A 17970-nucleotide genomic window follows, 5' to 3' on the forward strand; every position below is an offset into this window, starting at 1 on the left:
AAGCAGCTGCTGTTGGTGTGATGAGAAGCAGCAACTCCAGAACAGCCAAATGTGCCGAAATAAAAGATCAGATTGGTAGAATTTGGGTATTTATCAGGTCCCTGGTGGTCTAGTGGCTAGGATTCGGCGCTTTCACCGCCGCGGCCCGGGTTCGATTCCCGGTCAGGGAAAAGGTAATCAATTTTTTCTAAAAAAATTAAGTTGAATTTATAAATGCCTTCCCATCTTTGCTAGATTTCTGCCTTTCCCTAGAAAGTAAAAGACAATTCCAAATCCACGTAAGATAAGGCTGACGAACTATTTCTGCAAGAATAATCCTATGGTCTGGTGGGACTAAATCTATCAGAGCATTTTTTCTGCTCCCTTTCCCTTTGTGGGGGGGGAATCTCTGGGGACACAGACACTTTAACAGATTCCTGCATGTTCCTACCCAAAAAGGAGACAGGAGCAGCGATACCTCCATGATGGAGTGAGGCTCCAGGCTGTGCTGAACCCCCTGCCCAACTTGTCACTGTGTCCCCATATAAAACTATTAATGTACAGATTAAAATAAATCCCCTTCTGCAACTTGTGCTATAAATAAAGATTTTTTTTCCAAGCGCGGGTATTCCAGACATGAGGGGAATATTGTTCCACAAATTTAATGGCAAGGACTAAAAGCGAAAAAGATTTGAGGTTGTTTCTGCCCGGTTTCGAACCGGGGACCTTTCGCGTGTGAGGCGAACGTGATAACCACTACACTACAGAAACCCTCCACGTCCTCACTCTGGGGGCCCCCAGACTTCACCTGTACCCCCATCCTTAACCCCTTTTTGGTATTAAAGTAAGTGTGGGGGTAAAGAAAAAAAAAAATCTTTTCCACCGAATTCACATGGAATTCCGCCCCCCCCCCCCCCGCCCCCCCCGCTTGCTGCTGTCTCTATTATTTATCCGAGCGGGAAGCGTTTAATTTAATATGCAAAAAAATTGCATAAATGTCGCCAAAATTGCATCGGGGGCCCTGGGTGAGGAGATTTTTCAGCCTTTCCAAAAAAATCTCTCTGCTGGGGCGTTTCACTACCTTCTCAGCCAGAATGTGGGCAGAGAAGAGGGTATGGAACCACTCGAATCCCGCACCAAAATGAGGACAGAAAAGAGCTTTCCCAGAGCCCGGCTAGCTCAGTCGGTAGAGCATGAGACTCTTAATCTCAGGGTCGTGGGTTCGAGCCCCACGTTGGGCGGCCGAATTTTTTTAACCAACCCTCAAGTTAGCACGATTCGGTTGAAAATAACTCCCGATTTTTCAGTGCTCCACCGCTGATAACAACTGCAAGCGCCTCCCTTCGCACAAAAATTAAAACCACCAAAAACATACACACAAAAAGAAAAACCTTACTTTTTAGTATCGCTCTATCACCCTTTTTAACAATGGTTAGCCACCGTCAGGATGGCCGAGTGGTCTAAGGCGCCAGACTCAAGGCTCTGCCTTCCTACAGTTGGGTATTCTGGTCTCCGTGTGGAGGCGTGGGTTCAAATCCCACTCCTGACAGGTACCGTTTTATTGGGCACATTCCTGAAAAAATTCATTTTCCTCTTCGAGCTGCTCCCTCTGGCCTGAAAGCAGCCCAACGCTGTGATCACCCCTCAAAAATCATTAGACGGGTCTTTTCACCCACTTACGGAGTACGAAGACTACAGAAGGGCTACTTCTGGGGTTTTTTTTTACCGCGTCCAGGATTTTTTTTTTTTTTTGCACACCTCCGCGGTGAAACCAGCTTTTCTGGAAATTAGCCACGTAGCCCCCCAGAATCAGGTGGGGGGTTAGGAGCAGCCCCTTGAAAGCAGCGGGTTTGGGGTGTCTCGGCGCTCTTTGTGCAGGGAGGAATGTGCGGGCAGGTGCAGTCACAGTGAGGACAGAAAGGAGCTGCCACAGCCGGAGTTTCTGTAGTGTAGTGGTTATCACGTTCGCCTCACACGCGAAAGGTCCCCGGTTCGAAACCGGGCAGAAACACCTACGTTTTTTTCACTGTTTTCCCTTCCTTGTTCTGGCGAGCTGCTTTTCGTGGTTTTGGGGTGGTTTTTTTTGTTTATTCCTTCTTTAATTTATTCCTTTTCTAATTTATTTCTTTTTAATTTACTCCTTTTTTATTCCTTTTTTCACTTATTCCTTTTTCTACTTATTCCTTTACTTATTTTTTAATCTATCTTTTCTATTATTTATTCTATTCCTTTTTTTAAGTATTATTCCCCCCCCCCCCGCCTTTTTTTTTTTTTTTTTTTCGTAAAATACTGTCTTTCCAATTTCTCCCAGTTTTTTGCATGGTTCAGATAAATACTCCTAGGTACTATCCATATTAAAGAAAACGTCTATCTAGTAAATAATACTCATAGAGAAATAAACAATACCCTTGCTAAATAACAGTGGCGCGGCTGGGCTGCAACAAGCTATCAAATGGCGTTAGGGATGCCTGTAACAGGTGTGAAAGTGGGGACATCCTGCCGAGGGAGGTGTGCACGTGTGAGGAGGTATCGAAGCAAAAAGAGGCGGTAAGGAATGTTTGGGGGAGGGGAGGGAGGGTCTTGTTATAATAGAAAAGGCTTTTTCAAAAAAAAAAAAAAAAACCCAAAAAACAAGAAAGCAAAAAAAAAAAAAAAAAAAAAGCGGTCTGGTCGGGGGAAAAAGCATCTTCCCTGACCGGGAATCGAACCCGGGCCGCGGCGGTGAGAGCGCCGAATCCTAACCACTAGACCACCAGGGAGGCGGTGACTAAAGTCTCGCACACCTCTGGATCGCAACCAGGACTAATCTTTGCAATTCTTTGACCTGTCTCCCTTTTATTTTCGGTCCTTTTCCCCTGTCCTCACTGCACTCCACCTCATCCACTCATCGATGCAGCTCATGCAGAAAGGTTGGTTGTCCCAAGCAGCCACCCTGTGGCTTCCCTTCAGGGAATGATGGCCACCCCGTGATCCGATTTACCCAAATCCAGGTGTTTCTTGGAGGGAAAGGGAGCAAGGACCACCCCTTGCTCTCCTTGCATGCAGCTCATTACTGGGAACCAGTTTGGAGTTGCTCATCCTGGGTGTGCTCTCCCTGGGGTGCACCACCTCGCTGTTGCACTCTGGCTGTACTGCTCGTGCTGTGGATTCTCCTGCCTATGCAAAGCAAACAAGCGGAGCTGTTCTTTGCATTAAAAAAAATAAAATAAAATAAAATTGTGGGGTGTGCAGCAGCTTCCAGAAGGGTTTTGCATATACCTGGCTGTGTGGAGGCCTGTGAGAACATCCTCAATCATCTGCTGCTATTTAAGGCCAAGCTGCTGAAATGCATTTTGGCTCCTAATTATGAATTATTAATTTGGCTCCTAATTATGAAACTCTTGGGAATTTAAGCAGAAGTGCTACCGTGGGATGCAGGAGCACTTATCACTAACAGAAGACCTTGCCCTGCCCAGCTGGGGATTTTGCAGAGGTTCCCAGTCGCTGCCCTTGAAGTGCCAGACAAAATAACCACACCAGGCTGCAAAGGAGGCAATTTCTTATTCTCATTTCCATAGTTTGCATTTGGCAGCTGAGGCAAACAAAGCTTTTCAAGCGATCAAAGGCACATCCTTACAAGTGGTTTGGATCTCTGAAAACACTGACTCTATCCATTACGAAATGCTCCTGTGAACACCCTCCATCCCTCCCAGGTTCCTCCTTACACCCCTAAATACTCATTATCCAACAGCTCAGCCCAAAGCTGTTGCTCAATAAGAGGTTAAAGCCATCTCTGCCTTGGGGGAGATTTATTTCTCTTGGTTTTGGGCATGTCTCCATGCCACCTAGTTAATCTGGGCTCCCTCTGTAATCAGTGGGGAGAAGGAAATACTCTTACATGCACTCATTGAGCCATTTCTAGGTGAGATAAATTACAATTTGCCACCGTTCTCCACTGACCCTGGAGGGACCGTAGCCTGGATGGATGCATATGAAGAGGTGAGTCCTTGCAACGCCCAGTGGTGAGGACATCATGCAGCACCAACCACTGATCCAACACAAGCTCACAGGGACAGAGGTACTTTGGATGATTTAAAGTACCCTTCCACCAGATCAGGTCTTGCCTGTCTCACCTGTGATTATTACCACCTTGTCCACATAAAACTAGAAGTCATCATGGAGTCCTCCAGGCTTTTGCATCGCCATCCACAGCATCTATGCTCAGTTGCACAACTGAAAGCTCAGTGAGGCAAAGAAAGGGTCCAGCAAAGAGCAGGAGTGCAGGATCAGTCAGGGAAGGCGGAGGGAGAGGAACTGGGATCCAGTGTGCTAGGCTCAGCTCTATCCCTGTCCTCCAACAGAGAGGTTTTTGGAAGGGGTTTATGGGCATGGATGCACCAGGGTGGCATTGTTGGCAGAGCTGTCTGATGACAGATGTTATTTTGGGGAGCAGAGCAGCCCCTCTCCCATACAAGCTCTGGACCAACCAATGCTTCTTGCTGACAAAAATGTTGGAGAAAGGAGAATTTTCCATCCCAGGTAGCACATTCTTTGTGCTCCCAAAAGCCATCTTTGGGGTGGTGACCCCTCTACCATCTCCCTAGACCCTGGCAAGAGTGGCACCCAAGCAGATGCTGTCCCATGGTTGGGTCAGGGGGAGAGTGTGAACTGGGACCCCCTCCCCAGGCAGAGCAGAGGGAGGATTTGCTCCCCTGCAAAGGATGTCAGGGGGTAGGTGAAGATTGGTGCTTCATTATTGGAGTCAAAAAACGCCACTCGCCCTGCCTCATAGTCCAGGTAAACCCCAATCACTTTGGGGGCAGCAATCAGGGAGATGGGGATGGTAGGAGAGGTGAGAGCCTGGTACTGGCTCCCACACTGCCCCACCGCCCAGATCCCCACCTTGGGGTTGATGCTGATCCGTCCTTTCCTCCTGACTGACTCCTTGGCCACCCCAACTGCCCAGGCTTCCCCATCGCCCACCTCCACCTCCCAGTAATGCCTCCCCGTGCTGAAACCCTCACAGCCCAAGACACAGCGAGATGAGTCGAAGCGCTTGGGGTTGTCAGGTACAGGTTGGCGGGTGTCTTCCCATCTCACATGCTTGCGATCCTCAGACAGGACCAGCCGGGGATGCGCTGTCTCTGGATCCAATGTCAGACTTACTGGGGATAGAGAGAAGATGAGCATTGCAAGTGCAGCTTATTCCTCAAGGGCATTAGGGACACATTTTCCCCATCTTTCCCCTTGGGATGCTCCAGCTCCCAGTCCTTGTTTGCCGGAGCTGAGCAGGAATGGTTTTATGCCTGTGAGCAAGGTTGGAATAGTAGAAAAGACAGCTGCATGAAGGGAACTTGGTTTAGAGTAAAGGTAAGGCTTTCCATTTTTGCTGGGAGTCTCCCGGCCATTGAAAAGAGGGAAGAAATCCTCAGGTGTCTCATGACTTCCCATGTGGAAATATTTGCAATTTTCATCTTTGGTCTCATTCAGAGAGGTGATTCCCAAACGTGACGCTGAGCCTTCGTGAGATCACCCAGCACCCCAGAGAGCGCTGCCGGGAGGGAAGAATGCCCTCTCTCATGTAATCAACAACAGCAGTTACTTCTTGCTATGCTAATGTGGCTATAGCTCTGCAGGGTGCATTGGGAGTCTCCCTCCACAGCATTCCACCAGGACTTCTACCTAGCTTCCTTACGCATTCTCAAACCCTCCTCCTCCCCAGTTGCTCTGTACCTTGAAATTTCATCAGCATCTCTTTGAGGGCAATATTTTTCTGAGGAAGACCAGTGGGTTCCTCTCCCAGGTCAGGTGATGTCTCTGCTGGCTTCTGGGCACTGTCCTTCTCAAGCCTGGAAAGAAGGAAGACCTTTCTAATAATACTTCCTTCACTCATAATTGTCATTATGCACTGATCAATTTTCAGCTGGATTTTCTTAGAAGGAAATAAGTAATAGTAGGACTAAAGCAAAGGCTTGGTCCTGAGGCAGTCATTAATAAGCTCCCAGAGAAGAGTTTGTTGACCCACAGTAAGTATGTTGTTCCCAAACACCAGTGAAGAGTCCCTGGATAGTAAAGGCTTTCTCTCATGACCAGTAGCACCCTACATCACGGGGAACCACAGGCAATGAAAAATGCCTTTCCTTGCTTGCTTTTGTCTTTCCAATAACCCACCTTCTCGATCCGTGTCCAAAGAGGACATGAAAAGGTCTGCTATAGGGCTGGAAGTTCATACTGGATTCCCTTCCACCTGGATGCGTTCCTTGGCATTTAAACACCTGTGTATTTTTAGCTGCTGGCTTGCTATTTTTGGTGTGCTTGCAAGGAGTGAAAGCTCAGCCCTTCAGGAACAGGTAGTTTTGCATGGACTATAGAGAAGAAAGCAGCAGCAAGGCTGGAGGTACCATCATCCCATCTGATACCTTTCCCTGGTCTTCAGCATCCTACTTGGACCTTTTGCAGTGTCCTAGTCGTGTCCTATATGTCTCTACAGTCCCTAGCATACAGGGATCATAAGTTGCTGGGGTTTCGGAGTCCATCGGTGTCACCACCATAGAGATAAACATTAACATCACAAGAACGCATGAAAGGAGCTGCAAACCTGCTCAAGATGTTTCTGCTGTCCTACAAGGAAAAGATGAGAGATAGAGCATTAGGTCAGAGCAAAGTCATGATGGTAAACAACAAGCAGCTACCGCAGGAGTGTGGGGTGATGTACTCTAGGCACTGCTCTGTCTGAATTGTGGGCCTCAGACGAGTGCCTTCACACTGGTCTGCCTGCAGAGCGTTTGCAGGTCTGCTGGGGAGTTAGGTGAGCTCATGGCAACATCACTTAAAGAGCAGCTCATCGTAGTTATCTGCCATCACCCACCACCTTTCACATCCCCACTCTTCCAGTACAGGTGTTATTACTTCTAATGCACACCACTGCTTCAGCATATTTAAATGTTTCAAAAAAGCGTTAATTAGAGCCTGGAGGTGGGTTCAGGTGATGGGTTTGGATGAAGATGAGATGAGTGCCTGAGTGTTTCTCCACTATGAAGGAACCTGGACAATTGTTTTGTATGTAGACATGTTCAATCAGATGGATGAATCTCATACCCATGTAAATAGTGATTTAAAGAGGCGGCGGTTGATTTCAAATATTCAAGTGGACAGTTGTGATCATTGCAGAAAATAATTTTAAAAAAAGGAAAAAAAAAAAAAAGAAGCTTTGAAAGATACATTTTAAAAGAAAATTTTAAAAGGAGTATTTAGAATTAATTTGACTCCTGGACTGGTGACACCGGTGGTGTCCAAAGCCAGTGGTCTTCAGAGGGGCCTGAGGTCTCACCTGCAGGAATTCACACACTGGCTGCTGACACATCTCCTCCAGTTCACAGATCTGCTTGCCAATGGAAGAGATCTCCTCCAAAAGCCTGTTGATGTTCTCCTCCTGTCTCCTCATAATCTCCTGGTCCAGCTTTGTCAGCCGGTCCAAGAGGAGACGTTCCTGTCCCTCCACGAACTGGTGCAGCTCCTTGACTTCAGACACAACCTTCTGCCTCTCCGTTTCCACCTGTTCCTGCAATAAGAACCAATGCACACAAGGGAAAGGCAGGGCTGGGAACAGAAATGGTCAAGAAAAATTGCAACAGAACTGATCTGACATGATGACTCATAACACAGCCGTAAGTTCCAGTGCCCATTGCAGAGCAGAAGAATAATTAATATGATATTAATTTTTTTTATTTGTTAGGGGTTTTTTTGCCATTTCTAGGCTGAAGTTGCTGGCAAGGGACATTTTGCATGGACTACAATCTTTGTACCCGAAATGCTCCAGACCTTAGAACAACAAGGGGAGATAAACCATATCAAAATAAAACCATAAACAGATTAGTCAGAAAAAGACGTCAGGGAAAGGGAAAACAAGACAAAAAGATGCAATTGGGTGAACCCCATTTTCTGTGTGTATTAGTAGGGGGAATCTAGGAACGTGCCCCACTTGTGAGCAAGCTGGGGAAGAAGATGATCAGCAATAACCCGGCAAAATCCAACACATGCTCCCAGCCTGCTAATGCATACAAGAGGCAGGAAACATGGGGGAAAAGGGAATGGTTTTTAATCTACCCCAGTGACAGGCTGTCACCAGTGCCCAGACCTCACCCCAGTGGAGAGGACGTTCCGTGCATGTGCAAGTGACTGTGGAAATGTGATCTTTGGCCATGGCACACCTTGTGTCTCCACATACGTCGTCATGGCCAGAGGGACAACCAAAAGGAGAGGGAGAAAGCCAATGCCGCCCAGGGATAGACACTTACGAGGAAGTCCAGGCTTTTCCTTTCTTCAGCCATCTTCAGCCCCAGCAGCTTTTCTCTCCTGTCCCTCAGGATCTGCACGTGAGCCCGGAATTTCTCCTGAGTGGAGAAGAAACAACTTGTTGGCGCATTTTCTTCCTCTAGCTGGTCTAGCCCTCTACCCTCATCTCAGCTATACAGGTTTATCCCCTACAAACTCAAATTCTTCCTTGCTTCATAACACAATAATCTGGCTCTAGGAATTCATAAACCCTGATTTCTGGCAGAGCAGGGCAGCCAGAACAGCTTGCTTTCTCCAACAACCAGGGTGAAATTCACGGCATAGATTGGAAAAGACTTGGGCAAAGGACCAACTCAGCAGAGAAGGAGCTTTAGATGGCTGGGGGCACCCTGCTGGCATCTGCCCAGGTTCAGCTGCCCCAGAAGTTATAACCTCAGGCTGTTTACTCACTTCAGCTGCCCAGGAATGTGCTTATGGTCACATTCTCAAATTCTGGAGGGGACGCTCAAGCCAGTTTATGGTGAGGAGACCATACCCTCCATCACCCTTGTGCAGTGAGACCCAGGTTACACCACACAGCTCCAGTGAGAACTGGAGCCCAGACCACCGACGTGTTGGAAAAACCAGCACCGTAAGACCCAATTCTGTCCTGTACATCTACACGCAGCATGTCCTGCACCCCAAATGTCCGAGCCAGCATAGCTGATCCTGCTTTGAGCAGGAGCTCGGGTTAGATGACCTCCTGGGCTCCTTTCCAACAGGATTTATATGAGGACACCATTATGATGCAGGAATGGAAGCTTCAAGACAGAAAGGGTGACCAGCAATGTAAATGAGGGGGTGCACAGAGCAGGTAGGGTTGAGGTCGCTGTAATTCAATGCTCCAACCACGATGCAGAAAGCAGATATCCAGATTTCTGCAAGCAGAGGAACCCACAGGGCAGTTCTCTGACCTGGTCCCCTCCTCCTCCCTGATCCCCACGCCACGCACGTCCCACCTTATGCTCCTGTGCAGCCTCCTCGATGGGGACCACGGCATGGACCCGGTGAGCCTGGGACTCTCTGCAAACCAGGCAGATGGGGGTCTGATCCTCCTCACAGAAGAGTTTCAGAGCTTCCTGGTGCTTCTCGCACAGCCTCTCCCCCCCCGCCCCTCCTCTGGCTGCCTGCAAGCTCAACTGCTTGGCTATCTCAATGATTTTTGCCAGCTCCCGGTTGGGTCTCAGGTTCCTCTGTGGGGCTGTCTCTTTGCACCGAGGGCAGGCGAAATTCTCCTCAGCTTCCTCCCAGCAGCGGGTGATGCACGCCCGGCAGAAGTTGTGTCCACAATGGATGGAGACAGGGTCTTGGAAGAAGCCCAGGCAGATAGAGCAGGAGGCTTCATCACGGAAACTTTCAGCAGGGCTGTCTGCAGCCATGGTCTTGGCGGCGAGGATGACGGGGTAGCTTTCGCTTTCCGCCCCAGCAGGTCTTGCCTGTTGACTGTTCCCCTTCCTGCAGGTGTCTCGGGCCCCGAGGGAGGTGAAAGCAAGCGGCAGAAGAGATTTACTGCTAAGATGCAATGAGGTTTTCTCCAGGTTATGATGGCTGTGGAGCAAAACCCTGTGCTGAGCAGCTGCAGAGGGGAAGGGAGAATCGCCTTTTCCACAGGGATCCTGGTGGGTTGAAAAGAGGTTAAATGGAAAATAAACATCCTTCGTAATTTCCTGGCTTGTTCAAGATCCACCTGCCTCTTTTGTATCACCCTTCTTCCCCCAAAAAATACTCAGGCAAACTGAGAAGAAGCCCCTGCCCCAAGCCTCCCCCATGGGGTCTGGCACTCAGAAGCCACACTGGTTTCATTGATCATTAATAAATGTGCATTAAATTTATTAATTGAAGGGCATGGCCGTGGGGATGGAGCTTAAGCAAGCCCCCTGTCACAAATAAGTCTCCTTTCTTCATGGTAAACCACTGAGGCACATCCTTCGTTGCTCATTTCAGCTCTTTATTATTTAGCACACCTCACTGCTGGCGTCACCACCAGCCCACCAGCATCCTCACTTCTGCGTGTGTATGTGCATCTATAAATACTTTTATCGTTACTTTCAATTCTCCTTTTAAACAGGATGTCATTTCTTCCACGGTTCAGGGCTGAGCCTGGAGTCAAGCAGCAGCTAATTACCATGGCACCCTCTTATTTTTAATTTTCCTTTTGCTCCAAGCTTGCCTGCAGTTAAAGAGAGGAAGGGATTTTCTTCCACGCTGTAAATGAAATAACTTCATGACCAGCTGTACCCCTCACTCAATCTGCTCAGAAACAGGTTCTCCTTCACCCAAGATCCCACTGCACTGCAGGAGAGTATCCTTCAGCCCTCAGCCACTGCATTTTGGGGAAAAAAGGTGACATTTCAGGAAAATCTTTTCAGCAATGGAAATCTCCCCTCCCATGGCTGCTTTTCAATTTGCAACGTCACTTTCCTCCAGCTGTGCTGACCTTGCACAGTCAGTTGGATGCTTTTTGTGCATCATCAGTTTTTTAAATCCTCAGCACCTCTGGTTTTCCTGCAAAGCCCCTGGCCTTGGGCTGTAGCAATGAGCCCCCAGATCCACCAAGACTTCATCCCAAACCAGGATTTATAACATCAAAGCAGTAAACGTCCTCCTTTCCTCCATCCCTCTCCTGGAGGGACAGCAACATCGTTCTCCTTCCTCTTTGACTAGAAACGCCTAAGCCATTTAATCCCACAGACCATCAAGCTATGGCATGTGGAAGACCTGCTCCTGCTCTGCAGCCCTTAGCATGCTGAAGCGAACAGAAGTTATTTGCATTGGGCTGAGGCTGAGTAACGAAGTGACACATTGTCCTGAGCAAATCAGTAAATAACACATCCACCGTTATTTGGTTACAAGTGTTTTTGGGGGTCATGATTTTCCAGTGCAGAGCTCTGTGCACACAAACACTCACACTGAAACCTGTGGTATGGTTTCATAGTCAAGGCATCTTTTTTTTTTTTTTTTTTTTTTTGTTAATCTGGTTTTAAGGGTTGATTTAATGGGGAATGAGATCTGCAGAGAGACTGGTGTTGTGACGGATACCCCTGAGGAACTGCTTAACTTTGACTTCTGCATCTAGGACACTGGTTTCTCTCCTGCTCTTCTTCCTGCTGTCTCACAAGCCCTGGCAGCATCAGCACCTCTGCCCCAACACCAAAAGTCACGTTTCCTCCCCAGTTAAATACATGCACCACACAATTGGAGTAATCTCGTGGCAACTGCCTGCAGCAGCTTTGCTTTTTGGGGCTTGAAGCAGAGCTTGGTGTGCCTGGAAAAGGATCTCCAAACCCATCAACATAATTTGATGTTTCCAGGCCCTGGGGCCACTGATGAGCATTTAAGCAGCTCCACTTGGGATGCTCCTACCCCCTGCCCATGGCCTCTCTTTAAGCTCAGTCCTGGGGGGCAGTCCTTTTGCAAGCTGCCTTGGAGGAGGACCTATGCACAGCCGTGGACTTTGCTGATCCATCCCTTGGTGATTCTTTACTGTAGTGCCCTCGGTAAGGAAATTTTATTCCCTGAGAAAATTCAGCAGAGGCTTGGTGCTGCCAGGATGGAGAAAAGAGGGGTGTTGAGGGGGTGTGCTAAGGGAGAGACTGGGACATGGGCAAAAATTTGCTTGCTGTGTCTAGATGATGCTGAACTTGGTCTTAAATATCAACAGGATTTTTTTTTTTTTTTTTACAGTTAAAATCTTGCATTATAGCTGTCTAAGCAGTAAACTGGGCTGGGCATGAGACGAGTTAAAAATAATGACACTCCTCTCCAAACGAGCCCTTCATCGGCTGTGTGTAACCAACGGGGACTATTAATGAGTGTGGTCCCAAGGTGGAGCTGGAGGCTCTGTTTTGAAAGACAGGAGGACATTTGCTCATTGTCTTTGTGCAAGAGGAAAAAGAAAATTAGTAATCAAGGGTTTTTCTGTGACATTCTGCTGAATTGCTTCAAGGGGTAGATACGGGGCAACCAGAATTAACCATCAGGCACAAACCACCCTGTCTCAGTTTCCTCCTTTCTTGCATTGTGTGGTTTTGCTTCTGCCTCCTTTTCCCACAGCTTCAAGGTTAAATCTGGATACAGACCAGGGAAAGGGGTGTTTTTATCCCTGTAGGTCTGGCTTTCAGGGGAACAGTTTGGGCTGAAAAATAGGTCCATTGGGAAAGGTTGGGTGTTTTTTTTCAGGCTGCTTGATGCCTGACTGTGCAGAGGTTGGGGAAGGCGAGATGGTGATGGCCAAAGCTGCAAATGGGTCAGTTCAAAAGGATGGCTCAGATGTTAAAGCGGTTCAAAGCCCCACATAGTGCAGACAAGACTTCCCCAGAGGGATGCAAAGACTAAGTGCTGCCCTTCCCACCGGGGAGGCAGGAGATGAGGTTGCTCTTGGCTGTGGCATCTAGCCCCCTTTGTGCTGGAAGTGGAACCCCTGGGGTGCTGGCATCTATCAGTGCCTGGAGAAATACTATGATAATTAGCCGGGACTTGGGAATTGATCCTGATTTGGAATGCAGAAGCAGGGAGCAGTTTGAAGCCTGAAGCTGAAGGGAGGTGGGATCTGACAGAAATGGGGAAGAGGTGGCTGCAGATTTCCCGTGATCAGAGGGAGCTGGATGGGCTCCCATTTCCCACCTCCTTTTTCTGCTTTTCCCCCCACCTTGGGCACCCTTTGCTGCAAAGGCAGAACCGATGCTGGCCTCATGCCTGCCAGCAGCATTGATTTGCTGCTGAGGGGAGGACCAAACCCCCTCCCCACCCTGGGACCCTTCTCCCACTCCATGTGGGTGCCCATCAGCCCCCACTTCTGGCTTGGTTCCTTCTTCTTCACCCTCCCCATGACATGCAACCTCCTTCCCAAGCTACCCTTCAGCCTCACCTTTTCCATGGATGCTCTTCCCTATCTTTTCCATGCCAAGCCCCCTCCCCAAATGGTCTTTGTTTCTGTGTCCAGCTCCCTGCCAGGGTGTGGGTCTCATCTTCAGAGCTGGCAGGGCTCACTTTCCCCAGCCTTCCTCCCTGCCAGGCTGGGGGTACCAGGAAACCACAGGTACCAGCTATTTTGGGGATGGGGACCACCTTGGGGGATGTAACCAGGCAGTCTTTGGCCATCACTGGCTTTCTCCCTTCCCACTCAGGCTCAGCTTTGGTTCTGCCCGCCCTGGGGGTGGCAGGAAGGGAAACGCCTTTCCCTTGCTCAGAGGAAAATGAAAGTGGCTGCTGTCTCACAGCTCACATCTTCGGGGGCCCCATGGCTGTGCCAAGCCCCACCACAGGGCTCCCCAGCGAAGCCTTCTGCTCCATCTGCCTAGAGTATTTCCGAGACCCTGTCTCCATCCACTGTGGTCATAACTTCTGCCGAGCGTGCATCACCCGCTGCTGGGAGTGGTCCACGGCAAATTTCTCCTGCCCACAGTGCCACGAAACGGCACCGGAGAGAAACCTACGGCCCAGCAGAGAGCTGGCGCGGGTGCTTGAAATAGCTAAGCGGCTGAGTTCGCAGGCGGCCAGAGGGGAGACGGTTGAGGTGGAAGGATGCGAGAGGCACCAGGAACCTCTGAAAGTCTTCTGCAAAGATGATGAAGCCTTCATCTGTGTGGTCTGCCGGGAGTCCCGACTGCACCGGTCTCACACGATGCTTCCAGTGCAGGATGCTGTCCAGGAATACAAGGTAAAGAGGATTTTTTCCATCTAGGCGTGCGCTAGGAGCCAGACCAGCACCGTCAGGGCTTGATGTTCCCCTAGCAGCATGTCACCATCAGGCTGTGAAACATCTTGCCATCACCCAGGGCAGTAGGCTGGGGGCAGAAATGTTGCCCCTCCTGGGGTGTTTGCCTCCACGCTTCACCCAGAGCGAACTGGCCTTTTTCAAAATGACAGTGTAGACCACGCACCACTGCTTCCGTGGTCTCAGTTCTCACCTAAGGGCCCGATGCTCTGTGGCTGAAGGGATGAAGTCTTAATCTTCTCTTCCCTGCTGCAAAATTCAAGCCTTTGTCCAGCTCTGGTGCTTTCTGGGTATCTGCTGATCCCAGGATGCTCTCTAAATTGGCAGGAACGTGGGCAAATAAAAAAGAACGTGTTGTCTTGCTGCATCAGTGAGTTATATCAGCTCAGAGAAAGGATCTGATGCAGGCAAGAGCTGGTGCAGAAAGCTTTCTGCACTATGTGGAATTTAAAGCATGGAAAGCTTTAAATCTTCAGCTCAGGACCCTTCCCGACCAAGAGGGACACAAGGAAAAGGTCTGGAGTTGACCATGGTGCAATCTCCTCCCCTGAGGATTTTTTTTTTTTTAATTTTTTTTAGGCTATTCCAATCTCCAGTGACAAGGATTCGTTATTATTTTTTTTTCTTCCCTCAGGGACAAATCCAGGCTCGCCTTCAAGCCCTGAAAGAAGACAGAGACAAACTCCTGGGTTTTCGAGATGTTGAAATGAGGAGGAACTGGGAGTACTTGGTAAATGTTTTTATGAGGGGGGATGAGGGCCTGGATGTTTGGCTTTAGATGAGATGCTGTGTGGGAGATTGTCCTGCTTTGCCTTGGGCCTGGGGTCCTTCTCCAGGCACCAAACCAAATGCTGCCCGGCTTTTCCCTGCCTTGTAGGAAAAAAATAACAGATCAAGCTTGGAGCCCTGCCAGGGACTCAATTGCTGAGTGCAAAGCAGTATATATCTCTATAGGATATACCATACTAGAGACATTGACTCTAGATGTGCAGTCACTGGCATGCATTAGACCTTGCTGCACCCTCCCCCCCCCCCCCCCCAATCTCTTCCCTTGTGCCCCCTCCTTGCAGGAGAAGACCAAAGCCGAGAGGCAGAGGGTTTTCTCAACATTCGAAGGGTTGCGCCTCTTCCTGGAGGACCATGCCCGTGATCTGTTGGCTCAGCTGGGAGTCCTGGAGAGGGACATTGAGAAAATGCAGGAAGAAAACATCACGAGCCTGACAAAGGAGATCTCTTGTCTAGACACATTGATCCAGGAGATGGAGGAGAAGTGCCAGCAACCAGCAAGTAAATTTCTGCAGGTGAGGGAGAAGGGAATGGAGCCGGGTTATCACAGCCTGGATCCAAGCTGTGGTCTGGCCCTGGGTATTGCCTGCTGATGCAGGCAAACCTGGACTGTGCTCTGCTCCAAAGCCAGATCCATGCTGTTGGTGTTTCAGTAGGTGTTTTGCTACCAAGACCCATTCACTGAGTTTCCTCTTCCCTCTCTCCTTTCCAGGACATCCGAAGCACCTTGAACAGGTATGGGCCTTCCTGAGCTTCTCCTCTCACCCCAGGCTGGGAAGAGCAGGTTGGACCTTGTGTTTGGCCTCACCCAGAGGCCAAATATTTTGCTTTGTGGACAGATCTCTGAGCAAAGGTGTCTCTACCCATCATTGACCATACATCAGGTTTATGAAAGCCTGCAGCACTTCCTCCAACCTACGGGTTCATTTGGTCTCCCTCAGAGGAGATGCATCCTTACCTCTTCATTCTTGGCCTCTTTCTCTAGGTTTCAAAATGAAAATTTCCAGCAGCTGCCATTGCTTCTTTCAGAGCAGGAAAAGAAAATCAGTCACTTCAGGGAAAAAAATATTGCTGTAGAGGAGATTCTGAAGAGCTTCCAAGGTAGTGAGCGTGGGCTGGGGTGGGGAAATGGAGCGATACCTGTGTGAACATGAATTATATTGATTTACTTGGAGTATAAATTGTATTAAATATTATTAATGTGATTATATGTGTGATCTCAGCATGGCAGAATCTCTCTGTTTTAATGTTCATGCTGATACCTGCATGTTGTATCAACTAATGTCTCTCTTCTTCCCTCTTTAGATGTCCTGATGTTTGAGTTGCCTGAAAAGAGTAAGTCCGCACCTCCTGGACATGAGGGAGTGGGAAGGACCAAGGGAAGGCTGAGCCCAACCTGGGATGGGCCATGAGTTGGGGGGTCGTCTGGGGGAAGATGCTGCTGTGTCTGAACAAAACAATGAATGGGAGGGGAGGCAAAAACACCATTAGGGGTAAGGGAATCTTCACCATAATGTTGTTGGATTCATTCCTTTGACGGAGCTGCTAAGCTACATGAAGACTGGCTCTGCCCCTCACATCAGTATGTTCAGGGACCAATGTGTGTTTTGGCATTTTGGGCACACAAAAAAAAGCAGGGGGAGGTGTCTCCTACTCATCTGTCCTGGAGCTTGTTCTCTTGCTCTCTTGGGAAGCTTCTTCTGATGCTCACCCTGAGTCATGTGGGATGGGGAAAGCAACATCTGCCTTTGCTGCAAGGGCAGAGTGTCCCAAACCACGGGATGGGTGATGCTACAGGACCTTCCTGCTCAGCCCCAGCAGTGAAGCAGAACCTGGAGCCATGGGAAATGGTTTGGTTTCCTTTGATGCTCTACTCTCTGCCCCTTGCAGTGAAGGTGACCCTGGATCCATCCACAGCTCACCCCCAGCTTGTCGTGTCTGAAGACAGGAGGAGTGTGAGGTGGGAAGATGCCCAGCAGGACCCATCTGCTGAGGGGTTTGGCACAGATCCCTATGTGCTGGGCTGCGAGGGCATCACTTCGGGGAGATTCTGCTGGGATGTGGAGGTGTCACCCCCAGGCTCCTGGGCCGTGGGGGTGGCCAGGGAGTCCCTGAAGAGGAAGGAGGAGACTGCTGTGAGCTCTGAGATGGAGCTCTGGTCTATGGGTCTCTGTGAGGGTCAGTTTTGGGCGCTCACCTCCCTCGAGCGTATCCCGCTATACCAGATCCAGGTCCCCAGAAGGGTTCGGGTCTCCCTGGACTATGAAAAGGGTCAGGTGGCATTTTTCGATGCAGATAAGAGGGCCCTGATCTTCACTTTCCCAGCAGTCTCATTCAAAGGGGAGAGTATTCATCCCTGGTTCCTGGTGTGGAGTGAGGGGTCCCAGATCACACTGTGTCCCTGAAGCTCTCCCAAACACAAGTTTCATGTCTCAAACATCCCTATTTCCAGCACTTTGGAGGACTTCTGCCTACTGAAGTCCTAGTTGGCCTTTCTGGCCTTTCCTTCCATCCTTGGTGATGCTGAAGGGTTGAGTGTCTCTGTGGGTCAGTGTCCCACGTGGTCACCCCCAACCTGGGGTATCAGTGGCTGACAAATGGAGCCACGTCTGCCCCACAGCATCTTGCACCAGCTTGACTGCTTTTCTCTTTTCTCTTACGGTTTTAGATGAAGTAAAAATATTTATGTGCTGTAACATTCTCTGTCTGGTTATTTGCTGCTTCTGGGTGTCAGGTGCAAGGGGGGGAAGCTGGACTTCTGCTTGACTAAAACTCATTCCTAATATTCACACAAAGCCTGTGAGTTGGCTGTGTCTACACCGAGAAAGGTCCACAAGCCCCGCGTAGTGACCTAGGGCCATCCCTAGAAGCCATGTGCCACACTGCTCTCCTGTCTGCTGGCAGTGCCATCCAGAGGGAAAGACACAGAGGAGAAAAATCATGTATTTTTTTATTACTTAATGGTATAGAATCATTTAGTTTGGAGAAGACTTTTGAGACCATCCAACCACACATCATAGATGTTTCAAATATAAATTGTTGGAGGAGAAGAGAGGAAACAGTTGAGGCTCAGGAACAGCTTTGCCATGCATGAACTTCCCATTAGCAGTGGTATCACCTTGGTGAGACCCCATCTTGCAGCCCTGAAGAATGGTGTTGATCTCATCTGATATGAG

At 49.1% G+C, this 17970-nt stretch overlaps 2 protein-coding genes and 6 non-coding genes across 9 annotated transcripts; 5 read left to right on the top strand and 3 right to left on the bottom strand.

Annotated features, from left to right (window-relative positions):
- The first annotated feature begins 98 nt into the window (after positions 1-98).
- Positions 99-170, top strand: TRNAE-UUC (transfer RNA glutamic acid (anticodon UUC)). The gene has a single exon. It is a non-coding gene; the product is annotated as a tRNA-Glu (tRNA).
- A 507-nt stretch (positions 171-677) lies between these two features.
- Positions 678-750, bottom strand: TRNAV-CAC (transfer RNA valine (anticodon CAC)). Its single transcript has one exon. It is a non-coding gene; the product is annotated as a tRNA-Val (tRNA).
- A 397-nt stretch (positions 751-1147) lies between these two features.
- TRNAK-CUU (transfer RNA lysine (anticodon CUU)) lies at positions 1148-1220 on the top strand. The gene has a single exon. It is a non-coding gene; the product is annotated as a tRNA-Lys (tRNA).
- A 200-nt stretch (positions 1221-1420) lies between these two features.
- On the top strand, positions 1421-1528 carry TRNAL-CAA (transfer RNA leucine (anticodon CAA)). Its single transcript has 2 exons — positions 1421-1458; positions 1483-1528. It is a non-coding gene; the product is annotated as a tRNA-Leu (tRNA).
- A 389-nt stretch (positions 1529-1917) lies between these two features.
- TRNAV-CAC (transfer RNA valine (anticodon CAC)) lies at positions 1918-1990 on the top strand. Its single transcript has one exon. It is a non-coding gene; the product is annotated as a tRNA-Val (tRNA).
- Positions 1991-2666: 676 nt separating this feature from the next.
- On the bottom strand, positions 2667-2738 carry TRNAE-CUC (transfer RNA glutamic acid (anticodon CUC)). The gene has a single exon. It is a non-coding gene; the product is annotated as a tRNA-Glu (tRNA).
- A 762-nt stretch (positions 2739-3500) lies between these two features.
- On the bottom strand, positions 3501-11239 carry LOC102060063 (E3 ubiquitin-protein ligase TRIM39-like). The gene is made up of 6 exons (XM_027799561.2): positions 9252-11239; positions 8256-8351; positions 7289-7519; positions 6557-6579; positions 5692-5807; positions 3501-5123 (listed from the first exon to the last, which is right to left on the bottom strand). The coding sequence occupies exons 1-6, from the start codon at positions 9669-9671 to the stop codon at positions 4609-4611; spliced, it is 1401 nt and encodes a 466-aa protein (XP_027655362.1). The 5' UTR covers positions 9672-11239; the 3' UTR covers positions 3501-4608.
- Positions 11240-11277: 38 nt separating this feature from the next.
- LOC102059897 (E3 ubiquitin-protein ligase TRIM7-like) lies at positions 11278-17490 on the top strand. 2 transcript variants are annotated; one of them, XM_055697885.1, is made up of 8 exons: positions 11278-11789; positions 13419-13951; positions 14643-14738; positions 15079-15309; positions 15507-15529; positions 15780-15895; positions 16100-16129; positions 16685-17490. In XM_055697885.1, exons 1-8 carry the CDS (start codon positions 11594-11596, stop codon positions 17197-17199), a joined length of 1740 nt encoding a protein of 579 aa, XP_055553860.1. In that variant the 5' UTR covers positions 11278-11593; the 3' UTR covers positions 17200-17490. The 2 variants fall into 2 exon arrangements, with proteins under 2 accessions (XP_055553860.1, XP_055553859.1); XM_055697884.1 differs by having other exon boundaries at positions 11278-13951.
- The last annotated feature ends 480 nt before the right edge of the window (positions 17491-17970 follow it).

Source organism: Falco cherrug, chromosome 21 (assembly GCF_023634085.1).
Source record: "Falco cherrug isolate bFalChe1 chromosome 21, bFalChe1.pri, whole genome shotgun sequence".
NCBI lineage: Eukaryota > Metazoa > Chordata > Aves > Falconiformes > Falconidae > Falco > Falco cherrug.